Here is a 17,807-nt window from a genome sequence, read left to right as displayed (position 1 = left end):
ATGATGGATTGTTGTCAAAACTGTTTAGCTTAGTTATATTAACGACCTGTTTTGAAACAACACTAGGGCTATTTTGGGACGGACATCGTAATTTTGAACCGCGGTCAGATGACGAGGACGACACCTGAGCTCTCCACTCCACACCACAACAGCGGGTTTGGTCAGGGCGGATTTAACGTGCAACTGACCCCCTTACACGACGGTTCTTCGGTGGAATCGGGTCTCGAACCGGAAACCCTCCCGTTCCGAAGCCAAGACCTTACCACCAGGACACCGCGGCCCCTTGTTGTCAAAACTGATCTTCGAATATACGATGCCAAATAACTGTAGATGAAAAACAGCTTATTAAGTAAGAAAATTGCCGGCAGAGGTTGTATTAATAAGAATTTTAGGTTCTTACAAGACATTCGTTTTTCTTCCGCAGATTTTACTATCTAAAATTCAAAGTACTAAAGAAAGAATATATGTGGGGCTTAGAACAATCATACTATATGACAGGTCAAAATTAGCTTTGATTGTAGCTAATAAATGGTCCTATCTTAAAAAATAAGCTAAGAAAGCATTACAATATTTTAAACAGCTTAATTAGGCAATAATCTTGTTAGTTAATTAAAATATCCGGATTTGATTACCTTATTTTGACTTAATGAATTTTCACTTTTTTTTACTTTCTCGTACATAATGTATTCTAATCTCAAAGAACTAAGAAAATATTTTGTAATTATATCCGTCTGTGAGCAAACGACATTCCGGCCGGCCTCGAAGGCACACGCAAAAAATTGAATGACCAGATAGCCGAGCAAATATCGGCGGAAAATAACGTTGAATACTAAGGGACATCACCTCACAAGGGGGTAGCCATCCCCACATTACTTTATGCAGACACCAGGGCGGCGGGAATTCTCATCCCCATGTCTGAGGTGCATCCTGTTAACTGTGACCATGCAAAAATTTGAGCATGATAAATCAAAAGTATTTTGCATTAGACGAAAAAAAAAATTATTATTATTTTGTTTTGTTTTTACACTGAATTTGTAGATTTCATATAAAATTTTGAAAGCAAATCTTTCCCATGCAATTTAGCTAGCTATACGCCGGTCTTATGGCATAGGGGTAGCGCGTCTTCCCCGGGATCTGGGCGTCCTGGGTTCGAGTCCCGGTTTGGGCATGGTTGTTCTGCCGTTGTTCTATCTGTGAGATGTGTGAATGTGCTTTCCTGTAAAAAGGGGTTGCGCAAGCGAGTGAGTGATGCTTGAGTAGCAAAATCGTGCTTTTGGCCCTAATTGGTGCTACTAAAAAAACAAGCGACGCCCCCACCCCCACCGGCTTAAAATCGCTGTCTTTGTAACAGCGGCCTTGTCCATGACAAGTGCCATAAGAAACAACAACAGTTAGCTATACAAATAAAAAACAATGTTTATAAAACGTCAGATATAGACGAAAAAAATTAATGTTGATTTTTAACGTCTAAAACGTAGATTCGTATCGAGTTTTGAGCTTCGTATATCATGGATTGACTATTAATCGCTCTAGGCATTTGCATACAAAAAACGCAATGACTCGAAATAAATTAAATACATTTTAATGACACAATTATGTTTAAATAAATGAATTTTGGTGTATAACCTTGAGATGTGACATAGAGTAAGCGAAAAAATTTCGAGAACGCCTTTTTGCTGGTTTCATATAATAATTGAGAAAATTTAGCGTAAGTTGAATGATTGAAATCTTAATTCTCTGTTAATGTATTCGAAACATTTTTTCAATACATTTATAGGATGAAAAGCATTTATTGCATGTATCATATTTCATAACTATACCTGTCGATAAATAAGACCACAAATATCTCTGAAATTTGTGTGTTGTTATCTCTTCAAACATTTCTTCTCTTGTTATCGCTTCAAACTGTGTTGTTATCTCTTCAAACACATTAAAGTAAAAAAAAAATATTTATGATTTGTAGGAATATTATTATTTACATTTAAATTATTTCATATAGCAATATAAGTCATCTTCATAAAAAAATGAAATTATTGTTTTTATTGCTAGTTTATTTAAAATAAAGATTAGAAAAAAAAAATCGATTTTCTGAGGTAAATGTGAAAGCGACCAAATTATCTATGGTATCCGTATAAGAAGTGTTGCGAATTTCAAATCTGATAGTTAAAGTAAAATCGGAAAACAAAACCTCTTCTCAAATCTTTTAAAAAAACATATAGCATGTATAATTTTTTTGAGCATTAACCATAACTATTCCAAATTTAGTTTGAAATAATAGTAATCATAGTCCATTAGGAACACTTTTCGCAAATGTTCATTCTTTTCATAAAACAACGCTATAAAGAAATTGTGAAAAAATGTTTCTCAAAATTAAGACATGAATAATAAATAAATGCAAATGATCATCATTTTTTCATTAAACCAAGACTAAAAGTTCAAAAAATTAGAAAAAAAATCATTTAAAAAAATGCCAAAAAACAGCAGAATAGGCAATTTAAGTTTTAGAGAAAAAAAGAGATGAATTGGAAAATAAATGTCCTATATAGAATTGAAGTTCAATTTTTATTACTATACCGAACTATTAACTAATCCTTATTCATTTTAAAGTACATTTCTAACATATTTTTCTTCCCGGGATTCCTAATTTTCTACCATTTATGTCCTTCTATTTCCTAATTTTCTACCATTTGTATGTCCTTATATTAAATTAATTTCCAGACAAAATGGAGATAAAATTATCATGGTTATGCCAAACTGAAGTTAATGAATAGTTAGGGGAATGTCCATGCGATATTCAATGCAATTAAAGAACAATTTTCAAGTAGTAATAATAATTTAATGAAATAAATTCTGAGGCAATAAGCAGTATTTTTTTATTCTTAGAAATGTGTTTTTTAAATCACCCATTTATCTTGATTGAAACAAAAATACAAATTCCCAATTATTACTTATTCTTATATATTCTATAAAATTTGGAGAATACTGGGGTGATAATAAACTTTTTCTGTAACCAAGACTGGTACATAAATAAATTTAATTTATGCAATAACATTGTTTGATGAGTCCCCCAGAACATAATTAAGCTGCCACATAAATTACATTATCTTTCTCATAATAACATTTAAAATCTAAGAAAACGATAACATATGCGAAATTCATTCTCAATTGCCTTAATGATCCTTTAAACAAATGAATAAATGTCCCTTAGTATAATAAAAATGCTAAGAAATAGTTTATGATATTTCAAGATCCCATTTATAGATATGCCTTAGAATTTCTGTTGATAATATATTCCATAATAAAGGATGTCCATAAAATTAAAACAAGATTTGAATTTGCCACTATTCATGCAGTAAAGTGTTGCCATCCCTATTAAAAAATCATCTGACAGCTGATAGGTTAGGATTAATAAAATTGGAGCATTACACGATAGAACAACATGTTTTCATTGTTGAACGATATTTCAAAAAAATGAAAGTCTAAAAACCACAATTCGAAAATTTGAGAATTGCCCCCCTAGATTGCGCATTTTAAAACCATTGTTTTTCTTTTTATGGGGTTATTTAAAGTCAAAGATCTATGTCAACAATCACGCGTTCTTTAAAGGAGGAAATTCAAAGCTGCATCAACGAAATTCAGCGGCATTTATGGAAAATTTCTACAAGAGAGTGCGTAAGTGCCAGCATAGCCGTGGAGGCCCTTTGCCCTCTGTGTTATTCCATACATAACGATATCCTGTGTACTTCACGATTCAATAAAAAGATAACAATTTAAAAGGAAACAAAAAATTCTGTCTTTTATTTAATTCAAATTTTGCGTTGATATGTTGTTTCATCGTGTAACGTTCCATTTTTACTGACTCTAAATTATCAGCTATCAGATGGATTTTTAATAGGGTTGTGAACATTTTACTGCATGCTTGGTGGCAAATTCAATTCTTGCATTAATTTTGGGACACCCTTTATATGTGCCCGTATTCCTAAACAAGTCTAAATGCATAGCTTTACATTAGTGGTTATTATATGCACCACATATCAAGGTTATAAATACTTTTTGATATTGAAATCTGTAAATATGTCTCATTTAATTTAAAACCCTAGTCAAATGTGAGAATTTTTCGTATAGTTTGGATATGCAAGTGAGGAAAAGTGTCAAACAAAACTAATCCGAAGGAAAATAAATAAAATGGATGTGGGACGAATGAAAATCAGTGTAAAGATATGTCATAAATTATTATATTTGTCGTTTCCTATTTTATAATATAATTATCGGCAGATAGTATGTCCACAAAATCCCTTCCGACCCTCTTAATTTATAAAAGGTTGCTGCAGTATTCATAAAAGTGGTGTGTATGTCTAGTAAAGTAGTCATATACTACTGAATGAAACCGTCCGTGTCACTACCTGGTGGAAAATTGCGGAGTTAGCATTCCTATCTTGAAAAGAGAAAGAATTAGGAGGGGGGGGGGAAGTGATTCATAAAGATGTAGAGCATCACCGATTTGGTACGAAAAGACTACTTGTAGATAGGGATGACGAATATTTTCAGAGTGGTTATTACGTAACCAATATCAAAAAGTCACAAATACAAGTGATCAATACTTTTCAAAGAGGGGTGTGATTCAAATCCTTGATACGATCTTACTGATGATATTTCGATTACAGGTTTTGGATCAGGATAGAAAGTAACAATCAATGCGATATCACTGAAATTTACCGGAGCGGTGACTTCACTGGAAAGTAACAATCGATACGATCTTTCCAATGGAAGCTCTCGAAAGAAATCTGTGATTGGATTGAAAAGTGAACGGACCGGTTATTGGAATTATCGTATCGTATCATTGAATTGCATATCACTGAAATTTATCGGAGCGGTGATTTCACCGGAAAGTGCGAGGCTTCACTGGAAAGTGCGAAGTCACCGCTCCACTTTACGGGAGTGCCCGATATTCGTATTTGATGATGCACTATTCCATGCAGATCATTTTTAATCGCTAGTGACATGATTGACTTTGATTACATGTACTCTGTTTACTGCTGGCGCGATCTATTGGTAGAATTTAGGACTAAAGTAAACATTTTAAAGAAATGACATATATTTTTAACTCATCTTTTCCAGAAAATGGTTCACTCTAATAAATAAATTAAATAAATAGTTTTGAGAAAAAAAAATAAAATTGAAGAAGTAAGCTGAAACAGATAAATTAATTCAATCTCACGTTAATTAGATTAGTAAATTAAGTATTAATTACAATTAATAAATTTTATATTTAATATTAAGTAATAATTTTTAACTAATAATATGATTGAAATAACAGATATTTGGAACGCATATTTAAAAATAACAATAGCAATATTATTTGTTATTCAAAAAATCGTAGATTATGCATCTCTACTTGTAGACATCAATGCGAAGAATAGAACGATTAAAATGTGTATTTGTTTTTCGTGAATTCCTTCACTGTGGCGTCACAATACTTGAATGGAAGAAGAAATGATTATCTTTCGAGCAAAACACACAGTGTGCTGTGGTATCGCTTGGGAATCCCTATCAAAAGCAGTACATTTCCGCCCCATTTCATTCTGTTTTCGAAATAGGAATGCTAACTTGGCAATTTTTCAACCAGATGGCATCGTAGATGATTTCATTCAGTTGTGCATGGATACTATACCTAGACACCACTGTTATGAGTATGGCATCAGCTGTACTGAAGTTACGAGGGTGGCAAGGGACTCTATTGGGCATACTGTTTATTGGTTAAGCTTATTTGTAATGTTATTTTTAACCATTATTCATTCTTCCGTTTTTGTTTATTTATTTACAGTGGGAATGAACATATAGGGTGAGTGTAAACTTGCAGTGTAATTTAATGCTCACTTTATTTTATTATCATTTAGTGTTATAGATCATGATTTATGTTTCAATTCGATATTGTATTTGAATAATTAATAATTTTGCAGCTTTATAATTCATATATTGATGCATATTCCTTTTTTCTTCGTTAATGTTGACATTTACTAGAAAGAAACCAGGGGGTGTAATAACTCCAAAATTTTCTCGCATTCACTCTAATAAATTTGTCATGCCAGGTAATACTTTACATGGTATGGGCGTACAATAGTAAGAAAAATGTTTTCGCAAAAGTTTAGCATTTTTACAGAATTTATCGTGTGATACTTGGTGAATTATTTGACGATTAATCCCTAGCAAGCGTAAATAATATACAAAAATCGAATTTGTGCTTTAGACGCGGTTTTCTCAACCGGTTGAAAACAAACATTGACTCAAAACTGCACTAGTAGTCAAAAAACATCATACCAAATTTGATACATTTAACTCATTGTGGTTTTGAATTATTGTGTTTACATGTTTCTGCAAGTAGATAGCAACTGTAATGATTCACCTTCTTCCCTGCTTGACCATGGTGACGTTTCTTTTTCCCACGTTTCACAATTAGCATCCAGACAGCAGTATCAGCAATGGCGACGCCCTACCGCAGTGTAAGTGCTTCCAGAAGTGCCAGGTGGTCAACCCCTTTAAAGTAAGGACATCTGGGCAATTAGTGCGAGTCCAGATAAGTGACCCCACTTGCATTGTATTTGATACAGATGTAAACCTGCATTCTTTACATTGTGGAGGGTGGCTCCCCAACGGATTCCCACGGTCGACGGTAAACCAGTGAAGTTGTTGCTGAACGATTATTGGGTAACCGGGAAAATGGTCCGATGTGAATGAGGGTGGGAACAGGATAAAAGTGCGAGGAGATTGGAAGAGAAGGATCGTGGACACTGAGGCAGAAAGCGGAGTGTCCGACTAGAATTCCACCCGAAAAGATTCGGTGGATCCCTGGAGCTACGCCTGTTTGCGAGAACGCTACGAGTCGGCTAGCTGTTTTCTTAAGAGGTTTCTCCGAAGTATTCGAGGAACTATCCTTGTTGTGTCGAATAAAAATCATTTAATCTAGAACTCATTTAACCTAGATGATGAACTGTAAATTTATGTAAATAAAGCTGTAAATAAAGAATTTGATCATAACGCTACCTTTTATTGGATCGAGACTTTACACAACAAACTGTTCAACACCTCATTGGATTTGAAGTGGGGGAGGAGGTGTTGAAAAAGTGGAATTGAAAAAAAAAATAACGGATGTCCACACTACAAATGATACATATGTGTACCGAATTTTATCCATCTAGCTCTCCTCGTTTTGTAATTATAGTGTTATCTTATATGAGAACAGCCGGACAAACAGACTTCCTCTGAACAGATTTTACTCAAAATTTGAAAGGAATCTGGAAGTTTGGTGTAAAGACTGTATACCAAATTGCAACCATCTAGCTCAAATCCTTCTTAAATTATCTCTATCACAGACAGATAGACGGACATTTGATGTAAAGACTGTATACCAAATTGCAACCATCTAGCTCAAATCCTTCCTAAATGATCTCTATCACAGACAGATGGACGGACATTTGTGTTTTTTTGAAAGCAGGGAGATCTAAAACGCGGATATTCGTCATAATCACGAGTTCGAATTTTTTAACGACTACTATACCTACTCTATACTATGTATATAAGAAAGTAAAAAAATAAATTTTAAGGCTTATTGTAACTTACTTTAAGGCTTCGATAAATTTCTCAGCTCGGAAAGGTAGTCTATAAATTTCTTCCTTTAAAGTAACGCCGATGCGATTGCAGTTACTGTATGCTGTAGATGTGAACACCAAAGCCTGAAAAGATATATATATCATAAGTGTTGAAAAGTATATTTCGTCAATAAAGTATATTCACTCTGCTTAATGAGTGTAAATTAGATTTGCACGAGTTTGTCTCTGAAGTCTTAGACATTTCATTATTAGGTCTATAAAATATAGATAAAAATTAAGATCTCTATTAAAGTTATGCATCAAATTTACATAGTATACTATTTATTTACATAGTAAATAAATAGAGTTCACTCGATTTGTTATCGTTCTGTATATTCATAAATAGAACATAACTACAAATTATGCATATGTTTCAGAATTTATGATATATAATAAGTATATAATATAATAAAGTATATATAATATAATATAGAATATAACTACATTCTGCTATTTTCTAACTAGTTCTAAAGTAGTATATAGAATATAACTACTATCAAGAGCGATTCATAAGTAGAATATAACTACAATTTCTGCATATGTTACAGAATTTACGATAGAGTTCACTCGAATGTTATTCATAAGTAGAATATAACTACTTTCAAGTATATATAATATAATATAGAATATAACTTCTTTCTGCCAATTACTAACTTATTCTAAAGTAGTATATAGAATATTACTACAAATTCTGCATATGTTACAGAATTTACGATAGAGTTCACTCGAATGTTATTCATAAGTAGAATATAACTGCTTTCAAGTATATATAATATAATATAGAATATAAATTCTTTCTGCTATTTCCTAACTAATTCTAAAGTAGTATATAGAATATTACTACTTTCTAAGTAGAATATAACTACTTTCAAGTATATATAATATAATATATAACTTCTTTCTGCTATTTTCTAACTAATTCTAAAGTAGTATATAGAATATAACTACTTTCTAAGTAGAATATAACTACTATCAAGACCGATTCATTAGTAGAATATAACTACAAATTCTGCATATGTTACAGAATTTAAGATAGAGTTCACTCGAATGTTATTCACAAGTAGACTATAACTACTTTCAAGTATATATAATATAATATAGAATATAATTTCTTTCTGCTATTTCCTAACTAATTCTAAAGTAGTATACAGAATATAACTACTTTCTAAGTAGAATATAACTACTATCAAGACCGATTTATAAGTAGAATATAATTACAAATTCTTGATATGTTACAGAATTTACGATAGAGTTCACTCGAATGTTATTCATAAGTAGAATATAACTGCTTTCAAGTATATATAATATAATATAGAATATAAATTCTTTCTGCTATTTCCTAACTAATTCTAAAGTAGTATATAGAATATTACTACTTTCTAAGTAGAATATAACTACTTTCAAGTATATATAATATAATATATAACTTCTTTCTGCTATTTTCTAACTAATTCTAAAGTAGTATATAGAATATAACTACTTTCTAAGTAGAATATAACTACTATCAAGACCGATTCATTAGTAGAATATAACTACAAATTCTGCATATGTTACAGAATTTAAGATAGAGTTCACTCGAATGTTATTCACAAGTAGACTATAACTACTTTCAAGTATATATAATATAATATAGAATATAACTTCTTTCTGCTATTTTCTAACTAATTCTAAAGTAGTATATAGAATATTACTATTTTCTAAGTAGAATATAACTACTATCAAGACCGATTCATAAGTAGAATATAACTACTTTCAAGTATATATAATATAATATAGAATATAACTTCTTTCTGCTTTTTTCTAACTAATTCTAAAGTAGTATATAGAATATTACTACTTTCTAAGTAGAATATAACTACTTTCAAGTATATATAATATAATATATAACTTCTTTCTGCTATTTTCTAACTAATTCTAAAGTAGTATATAGAATATAACTACTTTCTAAGTAGAATATAACTACTATCAAGACCGATTCATTAGTAGAATATAACTAAAAATTCTGCATATGTTACAGAATTTAAGATAGAGTTCACTCGAATGTTATTCACAAGTAGACTATAACTACTTTCAAGTATATATAATATAATATAGAATATAATTTCTTTCTGCTATTTCCTAACTAATTCTAAAGTAGTATACAGAATATAACTACTTTCTAAGTAGAATATAACTACTATCAAGACCGATTCATAAGTAGAATATAACTACTTTCAAGTATATATAATATAATATATAACTTCTTTCTGCTATTTTCTAACTAATTCTAAAGTAGTAATATAGAATATAACTACTATCAAGACCGATTCATTAGTAGAATACAACTACAAATTCTGTATATGTTACAGAATTTACGATAGAGTTCACTCGAATGTTATCGTTCTGCATATTCGTAAGTAGCCGAATGTGACAATGTGAAAATCCAAACATTTGTATTAATTTGGTAGATGTTCTTCTGCCTAAACCCTAAAAATGGGTCAAATTTTAATCCAACGATTCGAAACGAAAATATTTAAATTGCTGTAATACAACTCTACTATTTTAATTTTATATGAGACAAAAGCAACACCAAATGAAATAGGGGCAGTTGCATTTGAAGATAGGAGACGCCTAGGAAAGCAGTAGATCTAAACCTCATTGAAAAATATGTACAATATCAAGGTTAAGGTCACCCCAAAACGTTCTCGCGTACTCTCTAATATGTATATGAACTCTAATATCGAAATACTCTCTAATATATAAATAAATTATGCTATTGAAAACCATGCATAGCATTGGTGTACAATATTCACGAAATATTTACCTTTGGCATGGATTACGATTTTTTTTTAAAAATCTATGCTGTCATTCCTATCGAGTGTTTTGGCAATTAATCCCTGGTATGCAGTGAAAAACTATTAATATTTTTTGACTTATATTATGAAATATTGCTTTCAGTGTTGATATCTTTATAAGTCACGGTAAATTTTCTTATTGAAAAGTTATTTTATAAATGATAAGAAAGAAAATTAAATAATAAACAATCTACATAAGAACATAATAAAAAATGAATCTACATCTACGTTTTTGTTTCTTTTACAAGCTCCATACTTTTTGTTTACGAATTTTCGTTTATTTTTAACTAAATGTCATAATGTTTCATATATAAACGCATTTCAAATTTATAATCACATAGAATTCAAAAAACAATGGAGGTCACTGTATAAAATAGGAATATGACTTAATTATAAATATGCAAGTGCGTGTTATCCTAAAAATTTGTATGAATATAAACATTCAGCTTCATCGAATTGAAGGTGGCATTTTTCTTCATTGTATCCTTCATAGCTCAAGAGTAATGCATATTGTTAGAACATTTTTTTTATGAACAGTGCATAAGACATTCATAAGGGATATATAAACATTCCATGGAATTATTTTATGCGTAAATTCAGGCTTTATTACAATTAATGTAAATTAAATTCAATATGATAAGAGCCAAATTCTGCTTACTTCAAATTTCTTTATTTTCCTGCATAATTCAATGACACTATTCAAGCCCAAAACAATATTTTCAAGCATAAACCTAAAATGAAAAATATGTATGTTTATTCATTCGTTTATAAAAAAGACGAGTAACTGGGAATACATTTTTTTCATTCTTTTTAAAAGATGGTTCTATAAACATGCCAATTAGTAGATATTCAATCATAGGAACATTTTTAACATTGAGAAATTTGAATTTTGAATCATGTTTTTTCCCCCTTATTTATTATCATAAACAACTACCGCTATTTTACTTTTACTTGGAAGGCGGGCGTATTACACTCTTATTTTGTTTAAAAACTTCATGTTATCAAACATTTCTATCTCCAGGAAACTTAATTGCACGCATATTTTCAAACGCTAGCGAACCGCTAACCTTTAGCATCTTTTTTATTTGAATAAACCCACTTAAATTGCCGTCAGATGATTTTGTAAGTCCCACTTTCACTATCCCATTGACAAAAATCGCTTTTTGATGAGCAAATTAGCTAATAATTTGGGGGTAAATTCCAGTGCGATATTTTAAATTTAAATATATATAAGAACAAAATAAGATGTCGGCGACCTGGCATAGGGGTAATGCGTCTTCACCTTGATGTGGGTGTCCTGGGTTCGGGGATGGTTGTTCTTTTTCTGTGTTCAGTCTGTGAGGTTTGTGAATGTTACCCCCCCCCATGTAAAAAGGGGTTGTGCAAGCATTATGACGCATCAAATAGCTAAGTTGTACTACTTGGTCCTAGTAGGTGCTGCTGCAAAAACAAGAGAAGCTCACTTAGCTTAAATAGCTGGTAGGTAACTCTCAGCTGGCTTGTAAAGTGACCCAAGTCACAACACAACAAATCAGGATGAGCTAAAAATCATAATTCTCCTCCTCCATAATAAGATACTTTATTGATTAATCTATTATAAATGGCAAAATAAATATCTTCAGATTGTTTTTAATTAGATTTTGACAATATTTTTGTAGATATATTTTGATCATATTAGCAATTATGCTTTAAATAGAATGCGTATATGTGGACAGTATTTTAAAAGGGTTTTTATGATACAACTTCTGGAAAATTTCTGCAAGTTTAGGACTATTTTCAAATTGATGAACACTCGTCAGTGGAATGAACATCATGTGAACCCTGTGCGCTCCTTTGATCATTATTCATGTTCAATATTACCAAAGCTTTCTTATTTTTCAAGAGACATCTGTTGCTGTTCAAAGATAAAGTCATATCATTGACTCTCCGACCCACCCGAAGGTAGACGGATAAAGAAAACTGAATGACCGGACCACCGCAACAGCAACACTAATAGGAACTGTGGTTGAGTCCTAAGGACCATCACCGGCCACGGTACAACCCTTCCCGAAGGAAGTATGTCCCGTCATCGATGGGAGGAGCCAGATCCCCACATTTTCGTGTACCCTCCAGGGTGGCGAGATCCAACCACCATACCGGAAGCATCTCATTCTCTTTTCGAGGAGCTCCCCCCGGGGGTCGCTGTTCAAAGATAAAAAAACAAACACATTTACCTTATTACTTGCAACGTTAAAGCTGATAACCGTTGCATTCGTAAACCAATACTAAGAATTACTAGTACAAAATTAGCAAAGACAGATTTTTAAAGTAAAAATCATCTGCAGATATAGAGGTTTACAACTCCTCTTATATTTCTCCAGTAGGAGAAGAGTGATATATCCTTTGAAAATCCAGCGGGAGTTGTCACCAAAAAACTTTCTCGCATTCTCTCTAATAAACTTGTCATGCCAGAGATTGCCTTGTATGTCATTGGTGTACAATAATCATGAAATATTAACCTTCAGTTTGAATATAACATTTTAACTGAATTTGTCCTGTCATCCTTGGCGAGTTATTTGGCGATTAATCCCTGGTATGCGGATAATAATATCAGAAAATAAAATTTGCGTTTAATACACGTTTTACTCAACCGATTGGAACGAGACTTTGACACAAAACTGTGCTTGTAGTCATAAAATCCTATACCAAATTTCATATATTTTAGTCACTGCGTTTTGGAATTTGTAGTGAATTGATATGCGCGAGGATGGAACCCGGGACCTTTTGGCTCGCAGCCTAGTAACATGACCACGACACAAAAGCAATTGCTCGGGTAGCGTAGCTGTTTACTGGCCTATAAGCCAATAACTACAGACTCACCCGACAGTGAGTCGGAGGTGAGGCGAACAATATGGCGGTTGAGTGGTGATGACGTGAAGATTAATGTTTCCAGTTATCACATGAGTGGTGGTGACGAGCTGTTGAGTCTAATGCGCCTGTACCCATTTGAGTAGAGCCAAGCGTTATGGCGAGCTGTGACAAGTGTCTACACTATAGATGTCAAATCTGTCTAAATTTATCGATCTAGTTCTCTTCAATGTGTAAGCATCGTGTTATGTTGCATGCAAACTGCGGGACAGACATATTTCCTTTTAACAGATTTTACTCAAAATTTCATAGAAATTTGCGAATTTGGTGTAAAGACCGTATACCAAATTTCAGTCGTCCAATTCAAAGTGTTTTTGTTTTTCCTTTATCATAGGCAGACAGATGGATATTCTCTAAAAATGTGTTTTTTGAACCCAGGGAGGTCTAGAATATGGAGATTCGTCAAAATTCCGAATTCGAATTTTTTGACAATGACTAAACTTTCTTTTTCTACGTGGTCTGCGGTGACCTGGTGGTAGGGTAACAGCTTTGGAACCGAACGGTTTCAGGTTCATGAGCCGATTCCACCGAAGGACCGTCGTGTAAGGGGGTCTGTTGCACGTTAAATCCGTCATGACCAAACGTCCTCCCGCTGGTGTGGTGTGGTGTGGAGAGGGTGTGCCAGTTCAGGTGTCGTCCTCGTCATCTGATCGCGGTTCAACATTACGAGGTCCGTCCCAAAATGGCCCTCGTGTTGCTTTAAACGGGACGTTAGTATAAATAAACTAAAAAAAACTAAACTTCTCTTGCTACGTATATGAGAAAAATTGAAATTGTTTAGCTTTCATCAAACAACATTCCATACATACATCTTCTAGATGTTTAATTTGTCATTGAAGATAAGGATAATAGATTTTCAGTAAATGTAGTTTCTAGAAATAGCCTTTTCAAACATCAACATAACCTTCAGTTAATTATTTTTACAGAAATTGAAGATAATAAAAATCCATCTTTTTTTAGAATTAGTATTTGGATGATAAGGACCAATTCTATATTATTCCTATTTTCTTTCATTGTAGCCATAATACACCCCCCCTACTATATCTATTTTCATAGCATTTTTCTTAAATATTTATATAAACAGCTTTTATAATAAATCTTTGAACATAAATTCCTATTCGTTGATATTATATCAAATTCATTACTTACCTCAAAGGTCTGTTGAATTGTACATTAGCTGCACAGTGCATCACAATAGACACTTCTTCAATTAGCAGTCTTCTATCATCTTCACTCAATCCTAAATTCGGAAGATTAATGTCTCCAGTCATCACATGCACTTTGTTCAATACCTCTTCATTCTCTTCCTTCAATTTTTCGAATATCTTAATAGCATAAATCAAAAAACATTACAAAAACATAAAAAGATCCATCTACAAATACAGGTGGATATCAAAATAATGGAAACATCTGTGAATAAAAGTTACATTTTTGAATGCCTTCGTAAGCATTAAAATATAATAAAAGCCACCAGTTGTTTTATAAATAGCGATGTATATATTCTAGCAGTATGAGTCAGCTTTAATAAAGTTCTGTAATTCTTGGATTTTTTTCAAAAGCGTAATATGTCGGATCTCTCAGATATTCAAAGAGACCAAATTGTAGAACCTCTTCTAGCTGGAGCAAGTGTGACCGAAACATCCCAACTTTTAGGTGTTTCTAGAGTACGGTGTCTAAAGTCATGCTCATAACAGCATACTCACAGCGTGGCAAGACAAGCTCGGCAAAGCAAAATAGCGGGCGGAAAGAGAAGCATAGTGAAAGAGACCCATGGGTATTGAAGCGGATTGTAATGTCTGAAAAGCGAACAACTGTAGCAAAATTTGACCACATAGCTCAATACCCATCTGGATTCTCCAGTGTCAGTGATTACGGTTTAGAAGGCACATTCATAAACAGATCATTTATGGCACAGCAGCAATTCCCAAGCCACTTGCCACAGATGTTAAGTCTAGATGTCGTATGCAATGGTGTCACATTCACAAAACCTTGTCGATTGATAAGTGGAAAAAAGTAATATGGTCTGACGAATCGTGTTCACACCTTTCCCTACAACAGGAAGGGTGCATATTTGGAGGACACCTGCTCAAGCGTATGATAATGATTGTCTCTTTCCAACTGTCAAGCATGGAGGTGGATCTGTCATGATATGGGTAGCCATGTCGTGGGGTTCTGCTGTACCAATCATAACCCTGAAAGGAAGGATCACTGGGGAGAAGTATAGAGAAATTTTGGCTGATCAGGCCCGTCCTATGACGCAAACTTTATTTCCTGCAAGAGATGGAAATTTCCAGGATGATAATACAACTATCCATGCAACGAGACTTATCCAATCATGGTTTGATGAACACGAGGATGAAGTTAAACATCTGCCTTGGACCACACAGTCACCCGATCTCAATACAATTCAAAATTATGGTCTATTTTAGAACGTTCAATACGGTATCGATATCACCCACCGATATCTCTCCCAGAACTTCTACAATATCTTCAGGAAGAAGGGTTTAATATTTCTCTAAATACTATTCAACACTTTTATGAATCGATTACTACGCGAATCCAAGCTGTATTGCATGCCAAAGGCAGTCATACACTATACTATTTAGAGATTCTTTATAAATCTAGGATGCTTCCATTATTTTGACCTGTTTTTGTAAAGACCGTATTTAAATATTGCTGAATTTGAAAAAAAAGGGATTCAATTTAATGATAAGTTTGTTTGGTTAAAAATGTGACTTATTTTCGAGAATAGAAATATATATATATATATTGCCCTTTTAAATAGTTACTTATTAAAAAAAAGCGCTAAAAAATCAGTCTGTCGACGAACTGAAAGAAGATGAGCTAATCAACACTCGATGCTTTATCAAGACAGTTCAGCCGAAAATTATGAAATTGTCAATTTTCTTAGTAATATTCAAATCTTCATAGCTCGATTACAGAGAATAGAAAAGTTTTTGCGATTTAAAAGTTGGTATGTTAGGATGTATCTCAGAATATGATTCTCTAGAGTCAAATGACTGTATAAATTTTAGATTTCGTAATTTTCTTTCAGAAGTACATTTTTTGATTGAAATAAATTACAATATTTTAATTTATGCCTTTTAGAATATTTTGACAGTAAAATATAAAACTAAACTTATGATGCTCATAGACAAAGTTTTTGAAAATTTCTTGACATATATCATAATTTTTTTTTTAATTATGTTCACGTAAGTCTTCAACTCAGAACAATTTTTTCTGTGATAATATTTAAAAAAACACACATCTGATTTCAACAAAAGAATTTTGCATTAATTGAAATTTAATCATTTCCGTTGTAAATTGAAACTCAAATTTCATTTGAGTTGACAGAAAATTAAAGAGAACGAGTATAGTGCAATGGGCATTTTAGCGTAGGGGTGCTGTCATAGTATAAGTTATATGTATATATATATGAAACAGTTAGTAAGCATTAATAGCTATGTATCAGATGTCCGTCAAAGCCACCTAGTAATTAATGAAAAAAAAACATCTTAATGACGAAAACATTATTTGTTTTTACTCATAATATACTCCATAAAGTTCTTCCTTTTCTTGACATTTTTATTTGTTTCTAGCTACCCATGTGGCCCCAAATACTAAATGAATCATTAGAGGAATTGATATTTGGTGCAAATGCTTTTATTTCATTAAGTCTCTTAATTTTTTAATTCAGACATTAATGAGCTAAAAGTTATAATTCGTTGTACAGTTAAAAAAATAATATGATTACTAAAGATTATTCTTATTTAGTTCTAAATATGTTTAATACTAAGAGCAAAATATTTTGTAATGATTTTTTCCTTACTTTTTTGCTAAAAATTTCCTCCTTTCTAGCCGTCGGTTCCACATTTTTCTTCGATCTTAAGAGTATATAAATAGTCTTGATTCCAGGGCAGCATCTTAGTAAAATTTCCAATAAAACCTACAATTAAAAAAATCGTATATTTTAGTATATGGTTTTATTTTGAGAAAAGTGAATAATCGCCTCCAGCTTTCAAAATCGCAAATTTGAAGATTTTACTGTATTTTGGCCTGATTATCACATTATTGGCGCCATATAAAGCGCCAAATAAATGGGAGACTCTTTTCATTAATTTTTATTACTATTAGTAAATATCTTTACCTAATTCATGACTACGAAATAGAATTGGAATTATTTGAAACTATCTCACAAAAATATCGAACAATTCTTATCCTCAGTATCTTAAATATTTTAAGGCAAAGTTAGTAAATTAAATTGCTTACAAATATTTGTGTTACAAATCTGTAATATTGCTTCCCAACATGGTAAGTTCAATCACTGGAAAGACCGTTTTATGATGAGCTCTGCTAGATGCAGATAGGATAACAAATCACTGATCTCAGAGCTTGGCGACAAAATTGACGATCATTTGGC

The 17,807-nt window shown here is 32.3% G+C and overlaps 1 protein-coding gene across 3 annotated transcripts in view; it reads right to left on the bottom strand.

Moving 5' to 3' along the window:
* LOC129959355 (fatty acyl-CoA reductase 1-like) overlaps window positions 1-17,807 on the bottom strand; it is a 52,212-nt gene that overhangs the window by 22,094 nt on the left and 12,311 nt on the right. For all 3 annotated transcript variants that reach the window (XM_056072183.1, XM_056072174.1, XM_056072179.1), the window contains exons 3-6: window positions 17,217-17,333; window positions 14,537-14,712; window positions 11,139-11,211; window positions 7,618-7,730 (exon numbers count right to left, since the gene is read on the bottom strand). In XM_056072183.1, the coding sequence (XP_055928158.1) occupies window positions 7,618-7,730; window positions 11,139-11,211; window positions 14,537-14,712; window positions 17,217-17,333 (479 nt within the window). The remainder of the gene's footprint in view (window positions 1-7,617; window positions 7,731-11,138; window positions 11,212-14,536; window positions 14,713-17,216; window positions 17,334-17,807) is intronic.

The sequence above is a fragment of the Argiope bruennichi genome, chromosome 2 (genome assembly GCF_947563725.1).
Source record: "Argiope bruennichi chromosome 2, qqArgBrue1.1, whole genome shotgun sequence".
Classification (NCBI taxonomy): domain Eukaryota; kingdom Metazoa; phylum Arthropoda; class Arachnida; order Araneae; family Araneidae; genus Argiope; species Argiope bruennichi.
Note: the sequence above shows the minus strand (reverse complement) of the source record. Positions and strands in the feature narration are given on the sequence as shown.